At 31.4% G+C, this 12,718-nt stretch overlaps 2 protein-coding genes across 4 annotated transcripts in view; one reads left to right on the forward strand and one right to left on the reverse strand.

Moving 5' to 3' along the window:
- LOC143192635 (uncharacterized) overlaps positions 1 to 12,718 on the forward strand; it is a 35,263-nt gene that overhangs the window by 5,055 nt on the left and 17,490 nt on the right. The window contains exon 4 of one of the 2 annotated variants that reach the window (XM_076398103.1): positions 5,202 to 5,568. The exons of the other annotated variant lie outside the window; for it this stretch is intronic. The gene's annotated coding sequence lies outside the window, so the exon portion shown is untranslated. Of the gene's footprint in view, positions 1 to 5,201; positions 5,569 to 12,718 lie in introns of those variants that run through there. 2 annotated transcript variants of the gene reach the window in all.
- The window catches only part of LOC143192631 (protein O-mannosyl-transferase TMTC1), a 666,349-nt gene continuing 654,081 nt past the window's right edge, over positions 451 to 12,718 (reverse strand). The window contains exons 10-16 of one of the 2 annotated variants that reach the window (XM_076398096.1): positions 10,262 to 10,375; positions 10,066 to 10,209; positions 9,793 to 9,998; positions 6,117 to 6,252; positions 4,234 to 4,354; positions 2,793 to 4,115; positions 451 to 795 (exon numbers count right to left, since the gene is read on the reverse strand). In XM_076398096.1, coding sequence (XP_076254211.1) covers positions 3,891 to 4,115; positions 4,234 to 4,354; positions 6,117 to 6,252; positions 9,793 to 9,998; positions 10,066 to 10,209; positions 10,262 to 10,375 — 946 coding nt within the window. In that variant the 3' untranslated portion in view covers positions 451 to 795; positions 2,793 to 3,890. Of the gene's footprint in view, positions 900 to 2,792; positions 4,116 to 4,233; positions 4,355 to 6,116; positions 6,253 to 9,792; positions 9,999 to 10,065; positions 10,210 to 10,261; positions 10,376 to 12,718 lie in introns of both variants that reach the window. The other variant, XM_076398095.1, reaches the window with a different exon arrangement.

Consider the following 12,718-nt stretch of genomic DNA (forward strand, 5'->3'; position numbering starts at 1 on the left):
GGTCCTCTACGGGTTGCTTCATTAATTCTTGGTGTTTTTACCAATAGATGTCTCTCTCGAATAAAAATTATAGATTTAAAAAGATTTTAATTTTTTTAAATATTCTTTTTACCATTTATGTTATTTGAAAGTTATTCTATACATAAACTATTACTAGTTACATATACTATAGTTTAAATACACAGATAGTGTTTTTTTTCAGTAACAATATTTTTTGCTATATCTTCTATCACTGTGTATTTAGTGAAACATTATTGATATATTACTTATCTTAAATTTATTGGATAATCACCTTTAGTCTGTTAATAAAATATATTATTTCGAATTATTTACTCATATGTCACTAAATCGACAATAAATTGTTATAAATTATCATTTCATAATAACATTGAATTGTATATCGTTCAAAAGGCACGTAGGAGCTTATGGATATTAATTAAAACTCGAAAAAAGTTTTAAATAACGTTTATTTACAAAACTCGGCTTACATATATATATGTATGTATATAAAAACAAAATTCAAATTATGACGATATTTTCATGTCCCTTGACTTTGGATGAATGTTCTTTCGATCGAAATTGATTAATATTATCTAAAGACATGTAAATGACAATAAATTAAGCATCGACCGCACGGAGATCACAGAAACTGTAAAAGAATCGATGAAATTTGGCCATAGCTACAGGTCTATTATTGGAGTTCTTTAAGAGGGCACGTCTAAATAATCGTACAATTCCTGAAGCGCCTTTCGTGGCTGAGCTCTGAGTGAACCGTTCTGGTACGCGTGCGTTTCTCTAAAAAGGTATACGGAGTTCTTAGCATCTGGCCCCCAATCATTTCATCCTCTCTGTTCACTTGATTTTGTAACTTTAGTGCTTATTCTTAAAGCAGATAGAACCTGTGATGACAATTTATAAATGTTAGACACCAATTAATAGTTCTGTCGCTTTAGAATAGACATCTTTTATAACAGGTTTAAAGATTCAATCTCTCAACATGTCATAAAAACTAACTAAAACTTACCGATGACCATACACACTTTTCCCTAATAGTATCATTTAACATCTAATGTTATTATATCAAAAATATTTTTAAAATTTTGCTTATTACTTAAGATAAAGTTTAGTGTGTTTATTATTAGCTAAAAGTCAATGGTTTTACCTTGGTAAATATAAAAGCGATTTATCTGAGAAATGAAACACAAAATAATGTTGTCTAAGACTGGTGAGTAGATTAAAATGCCGGTAAATTTCTTTGTCAACAAATACTGATGTTTGTAGTAAAATACTATTAGTTTATTGCGTTGTAGGCACCTATAAATAAAATAACGTATTTTTTGGCGTCTAGGACATTTATAAACATGAGATTTAGAGTCCTAGTCTGAATATATATTATAATTAGCGGTTTTGCTCTGAAACTTTTTGTTAAAACTGCCAACTTAATGTATATAATTATTGCAAAAGACAGTCAAATAGATATTTGACATGACATATATTTGATTAGCAGTTTTTGACACACTCTTTCGATTTTGAAAACCAATTTAAACAGTTTAAAAAATAAATAATAAAAGAGCAGAAAGTAGTGTTAGTCCTAATACATGGCAATTCTATATTTCTACATGGTAAGGAGTTCTTGTTTGAAATAAAAAGAAGATTTATATATTATAATTAGAAGCCGCTTTGTAAAATTGTTTAGCTGAATGAAACAAAATCTTGAATTTTTACTTAACCTCAAAACCTAACCTTAACCTTGTAAAAATATTCAAGACTTGTAAAGAAGAAGAGAATGATAATTGAAGATGACACTTTTCTAGTTGTACAGTTTTTGGACGTTACTTTCAATTTTGGAAACCTTTTAAATAAAATAAGTTAAATTAATAATTAGAAGTCAGAAAATAATTGTTTGCTACATTATTTTTATCTTAACAATTAAAGCAATGTAATATTAAAGTTATTCCATATATCCAGCTTTTGTTTTTTCTTTAATTTTTTGAAAACCATTAAAATTAATGCTGCTAGTGACAGCACAATTTTAAGGTTACTGCTAAATTAATTATTATACCAATAATATTAAACATTGTTAAACTTTAATACGAAATTAAAAATGAAAGAAAATTTACAAACAAATAGAGTCCCATCAAATAATCAACTTTGTGATTTAAATATCTGTTAAAAATTTGATTGTGTGACGATTAAAATAAGAATTATATGCTTGATTTTTGCAATTTTTAAAAATTGTTATCGATAATATAAAAAAAATATTTGACAACACTGTAAGACAAGTTATTATTAGTAAGTTGAGTTGGATTTTTTAATACTACGGTTACTAAATATTGAAAAACGATTTTATTTGCTTAGTTAAATATAAATATTTAATTTTCTTGTTTGAAAGGCAAAAAGGTAAATCATATCCATGTATGAGAATTCCAACACTCTAAAATAACGTGTACAATTTTAATGATGTAATAACGATAACAGAAAATTGTTTTCAAAGAAAAATCCTTTCGGCCTCCAATTATTAAATGTGAAACACAAAGGTGGAAACTATTATTTACCGATCTGATATCGTTAATTCAATTCAAACCCACGTCGAAATGAAAGCGGGATGATCTTTATCAGTCCGCGGAGGTATCGCATTAAAAATAAATCAGCATTGTTGACAAAGCAATTACCATCGTGTACAAATGTCTTACCATTTTGTTGTTCGATAAAAGTACTTCACATATTCTTAATTTAGTAATACTTTAAGAAACTTACAGTTAAGTATGTTACGATTAAATTTATTTACATACCTTTATTGTTATATTTACAGTTTAAATATCGTACGAACCAAAACGAGGTTCCGATTCGCGCAACGATATCTTAATAAACACTATTAATACTGATGGCAACGTTTTAATAATTTGTTTCCTATCCGTCAGCAGATATCGTATTAATATTCATAATTTTTTCCCCGTTTTAAATAATTTATTTTCTCTTCACTACGTATATTTTCAATTGGTTCCACAAAATTATTCTTAATAACCCTGTTACCAGAAATATTCCCGAATTCTCATTGGCCTGAATCATTTGTCTCCGTGTTTTGTTACGTTTTCGTTGTTTAAACTTATTGTGTTTTGTTATTGCGATCCGTACTAACCATATCAAAATAAAATTGACAGTGACAGATACTCCCGTCAATGTCCGTTATTACGTCTGTGATAAACGACAAGGAAACATGACGTCAGAGTGGTTCAATACGTTTATTTATTTCGGTTTGATGAATCTGATTGGTTGTTAATATTATTGGTGTCTATATAATAAAAATGGATATAATCTTAATAAGTGAATGTTGTTTATTAGCCTATTATATATCAGATACACATACTTTTATGTATTTTATTATCTGTATGATTTCAGACTCAGTAAAACATAATTATAATATAATTATTTCATAGTTATGTCTTAAATTTCTTTCAGTTTAATTGTATATAGGTTGATTTGGATTTTTTTTAAGATTTTTTTTGACATTTAATTTATGGTTTTAATATAATTTTTAGATACTCTTTGATAGAGTTTAGTATTATTTCAGCATAAAACTTCGATTATCTAAAACGATTTTGATTATATCCATATTAAATTATATGAAGCAAACGCAATATAAATTAAATCATTCCCTTGTCACTTTTTTTAAAAAGAATAACCCAAAAAGCTATGCAACCAAAATACTTTGATATGGTTGATATCGAAAAATCGTCGTTTAGTGCATGGGCGACTGATTCTAAATGATCTGCTGTCCATTTTAATTACGAATCACAGACATATATGAATGGATTTTCCTATTTTTTAAATTTTGCACGATTTCTTGCCGGCCTGCCGGATTGATATTCATAACAAACACGTCCGATAAGTTAACAGTAAGTCAGCAGTGCAAATTTAGAAAAATCCAAGGTTTTCGCGTCCTGTTCAGACGAGGGATTCGCCGACTCCTCTTCCTTTTTTCGTAGCAATTCGATTTTTTCCTTGTAGTGCTTATCTCCCGGGTTGAGCGTCTTGTTCTTCTGCACCGTCCACTTCGCCTGTTTCTCTCGTTTCTTCTGATCCGGAGCTGGTATCGTGTTGGATGTGTAATTGTTCTGAAAATAAATAATACGTTTATAAACAGCTGAATTACCCGGTCAAATCTATTGTCACTGTCAAATTTATTAATGTGTGGTTAGGGTGTATATCTATTATAAATATTTTAAACCTTACCCCATCTATACTGGTCGAGTATTCCTTAATTTTGTAGCTAAGTTCGTTTTTTAACTGCCATTCTTGTAAATAGAAGTCCTGTTTGACGTTTAATCCTTTTTTTCGTAAAAGATTATGCCACCTGAAAAAGTATTAGCATATTTGTTAGTTATTTAAAATTAGTTTAGAACGTTTAGTGTGGATGAATGTTTTAAATTTAGTCTATGCTGGTTTTAATCTTAATTTTTCTATTTTAGCTAAATTTGACTACATCTACTGACCTATATAACAAATGTAAATTCTGTTTAATTTTATGGTTTAAAAATTATATGTTAGAATACAATGAGAAGAGGAAGAACAAGACCAGAAAAAATGTTAAAAAAGCAGTAATTTGTTTGCAGATTCTTCTTCAATTAAGTTCGATACAAATAATGACTTATTTAGTTCCATTATATACAAACTATCTGATAGACTCAGAAGAAGTAACATGTTTGTAAGTATAAATTTCGATTTACAGTTAGTAGTGGTCGGACATGTTGCCAAATGTCTGCAGAATTCTTTGAAACATTAATTATAGTAATTAGAGGTTATAAATCGGCAAACCTTGTAAACGAAAAGTCAGATTCGAATCTCGCTGGGGCTAATATTCGGAAATAAATAGGTTAAAGTTATAATTATGTTGAAGTCGCTAAATAACGTAACTTTTGTCAAGAAAGCATAAAAAATACCTACTGGAATTAGTTAGAGAGTAAATTATAATGACAGTTAACATGATAATGTTACCGTGAAAACGTAACTAATAAACTATAACTTAAATAAAAGACTTGAAATTATGTGTCTTCGTTTTGGAACTTTAGAAAAAGTATGAGAAGTATGAGTACTTCTAATAAAATTCAACTTGTTTGTTACTACTTTACCAGTTTTAAGGAACTGAACTATGAGCCTGAACTATACATATTAAGATAAAATTAAAATTATCTAATATCTAGGGTGATGCAACCGTCAATACTGTACTAATGTCAATGCGCGCCAATGATGATTACAAACTTTTGGACAAACCTTGAAGCAGTGGCTATTTCTAGATGGCCCAACGGGCGTTCGTTAAACTTCGACAATTTCCGCCTGATTTTTGGACGTTGTGATTTACAAACGATTGAAGGGCGACATTAAATTTGAATAACAAACATTGTAGTTTGACCAGCTTGACGATTTTGGGGCGTCAAAATATGACATAAAGTGTATAGAAGTATTTAGTCACATAGTGTGTGTTCCTATTTATTTATTCTTACTTAATACCATATAAAAAGAACCCTACCTCATAAGTGATTTGTAAAAGAGTTTATCACATATTTTTATAGTTTAATTTTAGTTTGTTATTGTAATGTTTATATATTCATAAATAATTATATTTGTTATCTTACATTTTGTTTTATTTTCTCTTTTTTTCCTTTAAAATTATTTTAAAATTAAATATGTTTATAAAAGTTTCTTTATATTACATTTGTTATATTACGCAACATTTTAGGTTGATTTATGAATTCAAGATAATATATTCTATTTATATTACATTCTTCAAATATACGAAACAAGAATTAGACTGTAAATCTTGATAATTAAAACATATCAATGTATTATTCAACTAACGTGAAATAATATAGAGCATGATTAACCTTGACCAATCTATTATTCAACTATTCTTGTTCATGACAGAACAAATGAAATAACATAGAGTGCACGAATAACCTTGATGTTTTTATTTTATGTAACATCTCGTAGAAGCATCTGCAGAATAAATATCAAAGCCAATGTTAAAAATAACACCGTGTAAGAGCACAAGTTAACAGATAAAGAGGAACGTTTTACATTTCGTCTTATTGGTATTCAGTGTTCGGCGCGCGACCTACCTCGTGAGCATCTGGAACGTCCTCGCCTTCTGGCCGAATTTTCTGAAGTGCCTGAACACGCCAATCACCGAGTCCCTCTGGGTGGCGCATATCCTCAGGGACAGCCAGAAGAATTTCAGCGCTTCCAAGTGGTTGCCTGCGACAGAAAAAATTGGGTTGGTTCGTGTCTGTTTTTTCTTTCTGTGTCGTGCGGAATTTTTCCGGAATAATGTGTAGCGAAGAGGCGGCTGGGGTTGGCGAGAGGCAGTAAATTGTTTTGACGTGAAAGGCGTCCTCCATTTTAAGGTTAAAATATGTTGTCAAGGATCGGCGTACGACTAGAGTTACGACACTGTATGACTCAATTATGAAATAAACCCTTTGATTGAGATGTTTTATAAAGAATTGGAAGTCAAAAAACTAAAATATTAAAAGCCTATATATTAGTTTGCAATGTTGCCAGATTGTATAAATTGTATTTATTTTTGTAGGGAATACAATATATCTATTACTTATCTGTAAGGTTAATAATAAAGGTTAATATAAATGATTTTAAAGGATTTACAACAGATGGTATTACTGTATAATAAATCGCATCCTGTACATTAGTAATCAACTTCATGTTGAAGTCTGTTGTTTTTCAGGATGTCACTTCGTCGAAGAATGAACAAAAATACTTTTAAGTGTCTTGAAAATGCCTGAATTTGTAACGAGTAAATCGAATTTGCGGGAAGTTTTACTTTTTTATCTTAATATTGAAAAATGAGTGCTGAAGGTCATCGAATGTTGTGTGAAGCTTATAGCGACTATGCTCCATCGATATTGACACGTTTCGACGTCTTAAAAGTGAAAAAAGAAAATGTAGACCTGGATTTGAAGTCATTACTCGATGATGATCTGTGTAAAATTGAAGAAATTGTTTAAAAACAGTTGAAGAACATGAGAATCATCCAAAAGGTTGGATATTTTGTGCCGTTGAATTGATGCCAAGATACATTAAAAGACATTTGGTTATGTGCGAAATGCTGCTCCAACTATGTGGATCCATTACCACAATCCAAAGAGAAAAAGTCATGGAGACCACCTGGTCATGCATTAAAAATAAAAGCAAAGTCATTGGTGGGATCAGCTTTGTGTGATATACAATCAGCTGCGAAAACCTAATGAAATAATCATTGGGGATTGCTATAGGATACAATTAATGCGTTTGAGTCAAACACTGCTCAAAAAATGACCGGAATATGAGCACATACACAACAACACTATCCTTCAGCATGACAACGTTCGAGCACATGTTGAAAAATGGTGAAAACATACTTGGAAATATTAAAATGGCAACTGCTATCCCACATGTCGTATTATCCAGAGCTTGCTGCTTCTGATTACTGCTTGTTCCGACATATGGGTCGTGGTATGTCTAGGCAGCGCTTCGCTTCTTATAAAAATACAAAAAAATGAGTCGATCCGTGAATAGCCTCAAAATATACATCGTCCTATCGAGGTGGAGTCCGTAAATTGTTTGAAGATGGAAAAAAAGTGGTGGCTATCGATGCACAATACTTTGAATAAAACACATTGTATCGAATTTTTCATAATAAAGCTTCAGATTAAAGACAAATATAATAATAATACAATCAAAAAGGATAGTGAAATATTTAATTTGAGAAATCTGGCAACATGTATCGTAATGGTATAATCAGGATATGGTTACTTCATAGGAGGGCGGGAAATTTGTTGATTTTTGAAACTCCACCAGAATCCGATAGAGGGCGCTGATGTTAAGAAAAATTAAGTGACCATTATCTTGGCTTTTAGTTCGAAAATATTTAATAAATAATTTAGTGACAGCAGTGGTAGCTTTGTTAACATTTCAGTTTTGGTGTTTTATATTAGTTCTATATGGATCGAATCTAGCTATCGTTGTATTTCTAATTGTAGTAATTCTGGAGTTGTTAAAATGTGTTGATTTATTTGGAATTAATATAAGTTGAATGTCAAAAATGTTGGTATTCATTTTTTTGATATTGGTAGATATTTTGATTTAGAATGGTATATTTTAAATTAAATAGCATGGAAACTATAAGGATTTAATATTTGTTAATTTTGGGTAAAACGAACATTTTCGAGTTAAATTCAATCACTGTTCTAAGAGTTTAATATTTCATCATCAAAAATAAGGTTTAAATGTTTGTTATTAAATAATACTTATGCGTTATTGTATAATTTCTATTTTATACAGTTTTTATATTGTATAAAAGTCCACACACACTGTGTCTGAGGTGTCAATGATACAGATGATGTTCGCTGATGCATATTCGGATTGATAGCTCGACCAAGAAGAGATTCAATCGCCACTTTCGTTGAGAAATGCCTCATAATTTGTGCATTATTTGAACGAATTTCAACGAATGGAGTACATAGCTCTCTGTCCAATTGCCGATAAAATAATCGTCGTTCATACGATTTTTTAACAATCGTTTTATTATTCTCACAATACAGAATATATGATACAAGGCAGGCAATATCGAGAATATTGTAAAAAAAATGCTAGAGGCCACCTTTGAGTTGATCTTTTTGTAGTATATCATTTTATCCATCGTGTGTACTCCAGCTTTAGACCAGTTATAAAACTCAATAATTTCGGGTTTTTTCTTTGCACCATCACTAATTTTAGCTTCATGCTGTATTGATGATAGCATAATTACTACCTAGTTTTTTTGGCACATAACTACATAGGGTAACTTCTTCATGAAAGCCAAACACAGTGGATAATTGTTCTCGCGTTTTTGATACAGCCATTGCTGGTGGAATGTATGCTTTATCTTTCTTCAGGGTGCCAACAATTGTTAAGTTCCAAGATAGTAAAAATTTTACCAGTGGAAGAGTAGTGAAGAAATTATTCATTGTAATGTTTCTACGGGATCCTCTATACGGTGCCACCAAGTTTTGACAACTCTTTCACCAACGTTTTTCTCACGACCATCTTTCGATTTTCCAGTGTAAAGCTGTCCAGTAAGCGGATACGAATTTTCAGCATCACATATCCACCATACTTTAATTCCATATTTAGCTGGCTTTGATGGAATATACTGAGTGAATTTAGTTCGACCTCGTTATGGATAAGTTGCTCGTCAATTGTCAGTTATTCTGTTGGCTTATAATGTTTTGCTAAATTACTATTCAATCAAATCGAATAAAACGAATAATATTCCAGAAGCGATTGATACTCATTGCTGCACGATACAATGTGTATGAATACGGCTGCCACATTTCCCTTGTATTGTCAGTATTGGGGTTATTAGCGCTAGAAGTTATCAAAATAGCCAAGAATGCATAAAATTCCTGCAGCTCGAGATTTTTCCACTCCAATTGTTGTTTCTCTGGATTTTTTTCATTATAATTTGCATATGTTGAAATTGCCTTTTTATCGATGGGCTTGGCATTCCGCTATTGTTATTTCTATGAGGACTATAAACCGTGTCCCAATAGTTATTTAATATGCCACATAGCAAGTTTACACAGAAATTTTATTTTTATTCAGTACACTAATGAATTGCACATCTGCCAAGCTATAGGTGGGTACCCGGATACCCGGTAATTGAACGAATGGTGAAAGTTTGGTCAGTGACCGGACGGTTAACATAACATTTGTCTCCATTATTACTCCTAAATATAATATTATCTGCTTGGAACTTACCTTTCTTACATAACCATTCGCCAAATTTTGCCGCATAATACGAATCGTGTGGATTCAATTCCACCACGGTCCTCAGTAGACCGGCAACGCTCTTGTGATTCGGACCTCTCAGCCTCACCAACTCCAGATAAGCCGGCGTGAAATTCGGCTCTAGCTTGATGCACTTCTTCAGCATCTTCTCGGATTCCATTGTCTTATTATTCTTCCTGTTTAAGAACAATTATTACAGATTGATGTTGGTATGTCGTTGTTAACGTTTTCGAAGATACGTACCGGTACAGCTGACCAAGATTGAAATGGGCGTTGACGTGGTTCGAGGCGTACTTGATGGCGGCCAAGAAATGTTTTTCGGCCTCGTGGTTGTTCTTCAGGATGGTGCCCAGATTGTTGTGTGCGCTGGCGTAAGTGGGCCACAATCTGTGACATATCAATGATGAAATTTGGTTTAGAGATCAGCGAAAGTACTCACTTCAAAGCCATGTAATAATGAGATTTGGCCAGTTCGTGTCTTGACGAATCTCTGAGGAAGTTGGCATAGTTGTAGTGCATTTTAGCGTTATGGGGAAGAGTTTGCAAACCAGATCTGTAAAGGAAATCGCGTTAATGGTATGATAAAATGAAAAAAAACTACTTTTAAATGTGATTCACTTGATAGGTTAGATTAGGTCCAAAATAAAACAACTATACTGGTTAGTTGGAAAATACTTTCAACTTGATCTAAAATCAAACAGGTGGATTTAAAGTCAATCTGGACCTATGGGGTGCAAATATGGGGTTGCGCTAAAAATTCAAATCAACTAGTCATCCAACGCTGTCAAAACAAGGTCCTTCGATTGATTACCAATGCTTATCGCTACGTAACCAACGAAGAACTGCACGATGACCTGGAAATCACATGGATTTGCGAAGTTCTCCAAGATTTCGCCTTGAAAGACGAAAGAAGATTACTAAATTATACTAACGTGCAAGCAATACAATTGCTGGACAGAGCGCAGGATGTCAGGAGATTGAAGCGAATCAAATCAAAGAAGTTATATAAAGTGTATACGTTTAGTGTAAACTATAGCTCTGAGTTATTATAATTTTATAATCGAGGAATACATATTGATGTATTTTTTTGCAAGTCCAAATTCAAGTACAAATGAAATGTAGTAATAAATTAATTTATAATTAAGATTGTACTAAGCGTATCTAATAAAAATGTTTTTGTAACTTTGGTAAATCATTGTTGTTATCAACTGTTTTGAAGAAGTGCTTTGGTCAACATGCTGAGCATAGAGTGTTCTGAAAGTATCGACGTATTAAGTTTATTGTTTTTTTATATGGTTATTATTTATGTTGGATTTAATGACGTGTAATTGATTGATATTATTGGTTTAGACTATCCCTAGCATTTTGGAGAGACTATCAACACAATTCAAGAAGTATTTACAAAAACTAGGAGGCTAGTGCTTTCTATCTGTTGCGCGTTCCAAGGAACTCAAAAACAATAAGACAACAATTCTTTAACTTTTATAATTCTTAGAATTTAAAAATAAATTAAGAAAACAAATAAACAAACGTACACAATATTTATCAAAACAATGTAAATAGCTAAACAAACAAATACATAACTAAATAAATAAATACAATTTTGTATAGATAAATTATCTTATTAATAAAGCTATGCAGCGTGTACAATTAGATTTTAAAATAAAGATCGATTTCCTTAAGAAAATCAAATAATTTGGGCAGATTTTGATGCAAGAACAGATCTCTGAATGAATCAGACAAGCCATGACTTCTTCTAATACTTAATAGGTTTCTGCATGTTGTTAAAATATCGGAGACTGATATTGGTTTCTCACAATAGGGACACAGAGGTCTCAGTTCTATCTATTGGGGAGGAATTGAGAGCTTTGTAATGACCAATATGTAACCTATTTGTAACTCTCTCCTCTGAAAAGATGTAGGGGTAAAGAAGTCCTTCTTAATGTACAAAAGCTTGTTTTCTTCCTCCAGCAGGTCCTACTCAAGCTCAATCAGGATACCTAACTTACGTATTTATAAATGGGTAAAGATCTTTATAATATAATGTGTTCCCAGTTCCTTCGTAGGTATGTGGTCAGGTATATGTATGTGATTTAAAGACGTAACATTTAACATTGTAACATTTTTGTATCATTATACTCATATTGTCTATATGTAATTGTTAATTAGTGATGAAAATTTTAGCTTTGATAACCTTTCCTTAACAATTTGCAAAACATTAGTAGAGTTAAAAAAACATCCTCCAACATATTTCTGAAACATAGTAAAAAGCAATCGACCGTAGGCTGCAAAAATAAATTAAAGAATAAGACAGCAGCTGAAGCCATTTAAACGATATTGTTTTCCATAAATAACTGGATATTATATTTTCAAGAATAAGGTTAACAAAAACTAGCAAAAACAGATGGGTCATTCTGTAATAAAGGCTTTCATTAAGTAATATAATGAAAATAATAGTAAGTTTTCTAATAATTATTATTTGGGTTGTTTTTACTTTAATTCTTCTCTATGGGTTTCAGACTGAACATTATTAAAACCTAATATTAGTAACTTGTAATAACATCTTTAGAACATTGAAAACCTTTATTTTGCAAAATAAGAATGAAACTTATCTAGCACATAATCCTATCTATTGCGGTATCTACAGTGGAAATTTGGGCAATAGAGGGGGCATTAAAATAAATGAATAATTTTCTCCACAGAACAGCATGCCATCGAGTCTCTCAACTTATTATCAACATTATGTTAGAGGTTTCCTTCAAGATAAGGGCGATAGGTTTGTCTCCTTTCTCTTATCTTTGTTGCGAACAACTTTTTTGAGTGTTTACGAACAATATTTTCTGGTACAGAGATGTTCAAGGTTATTCAGCTGTCTAGATAGTTGTACTAGCTGAAC

Source organism: Rhynchophorus ferrugineus, unplaced genomic scaffold, assembly GCF_030347505.1.
Source record: "Rhynchophorus ferrugineus isolate W39M unplaced genomic scaffold, kcgeb_rfMv2 rfM3, whole genome shotgun sequence".
NCBI classification, from domain to species: Eukaryota; Metazoa; Arthropoda; class Insecta; order Coleoptera; family Curculionidae; genus Rhynchophorus; species Rhynchophorus ferrugineus.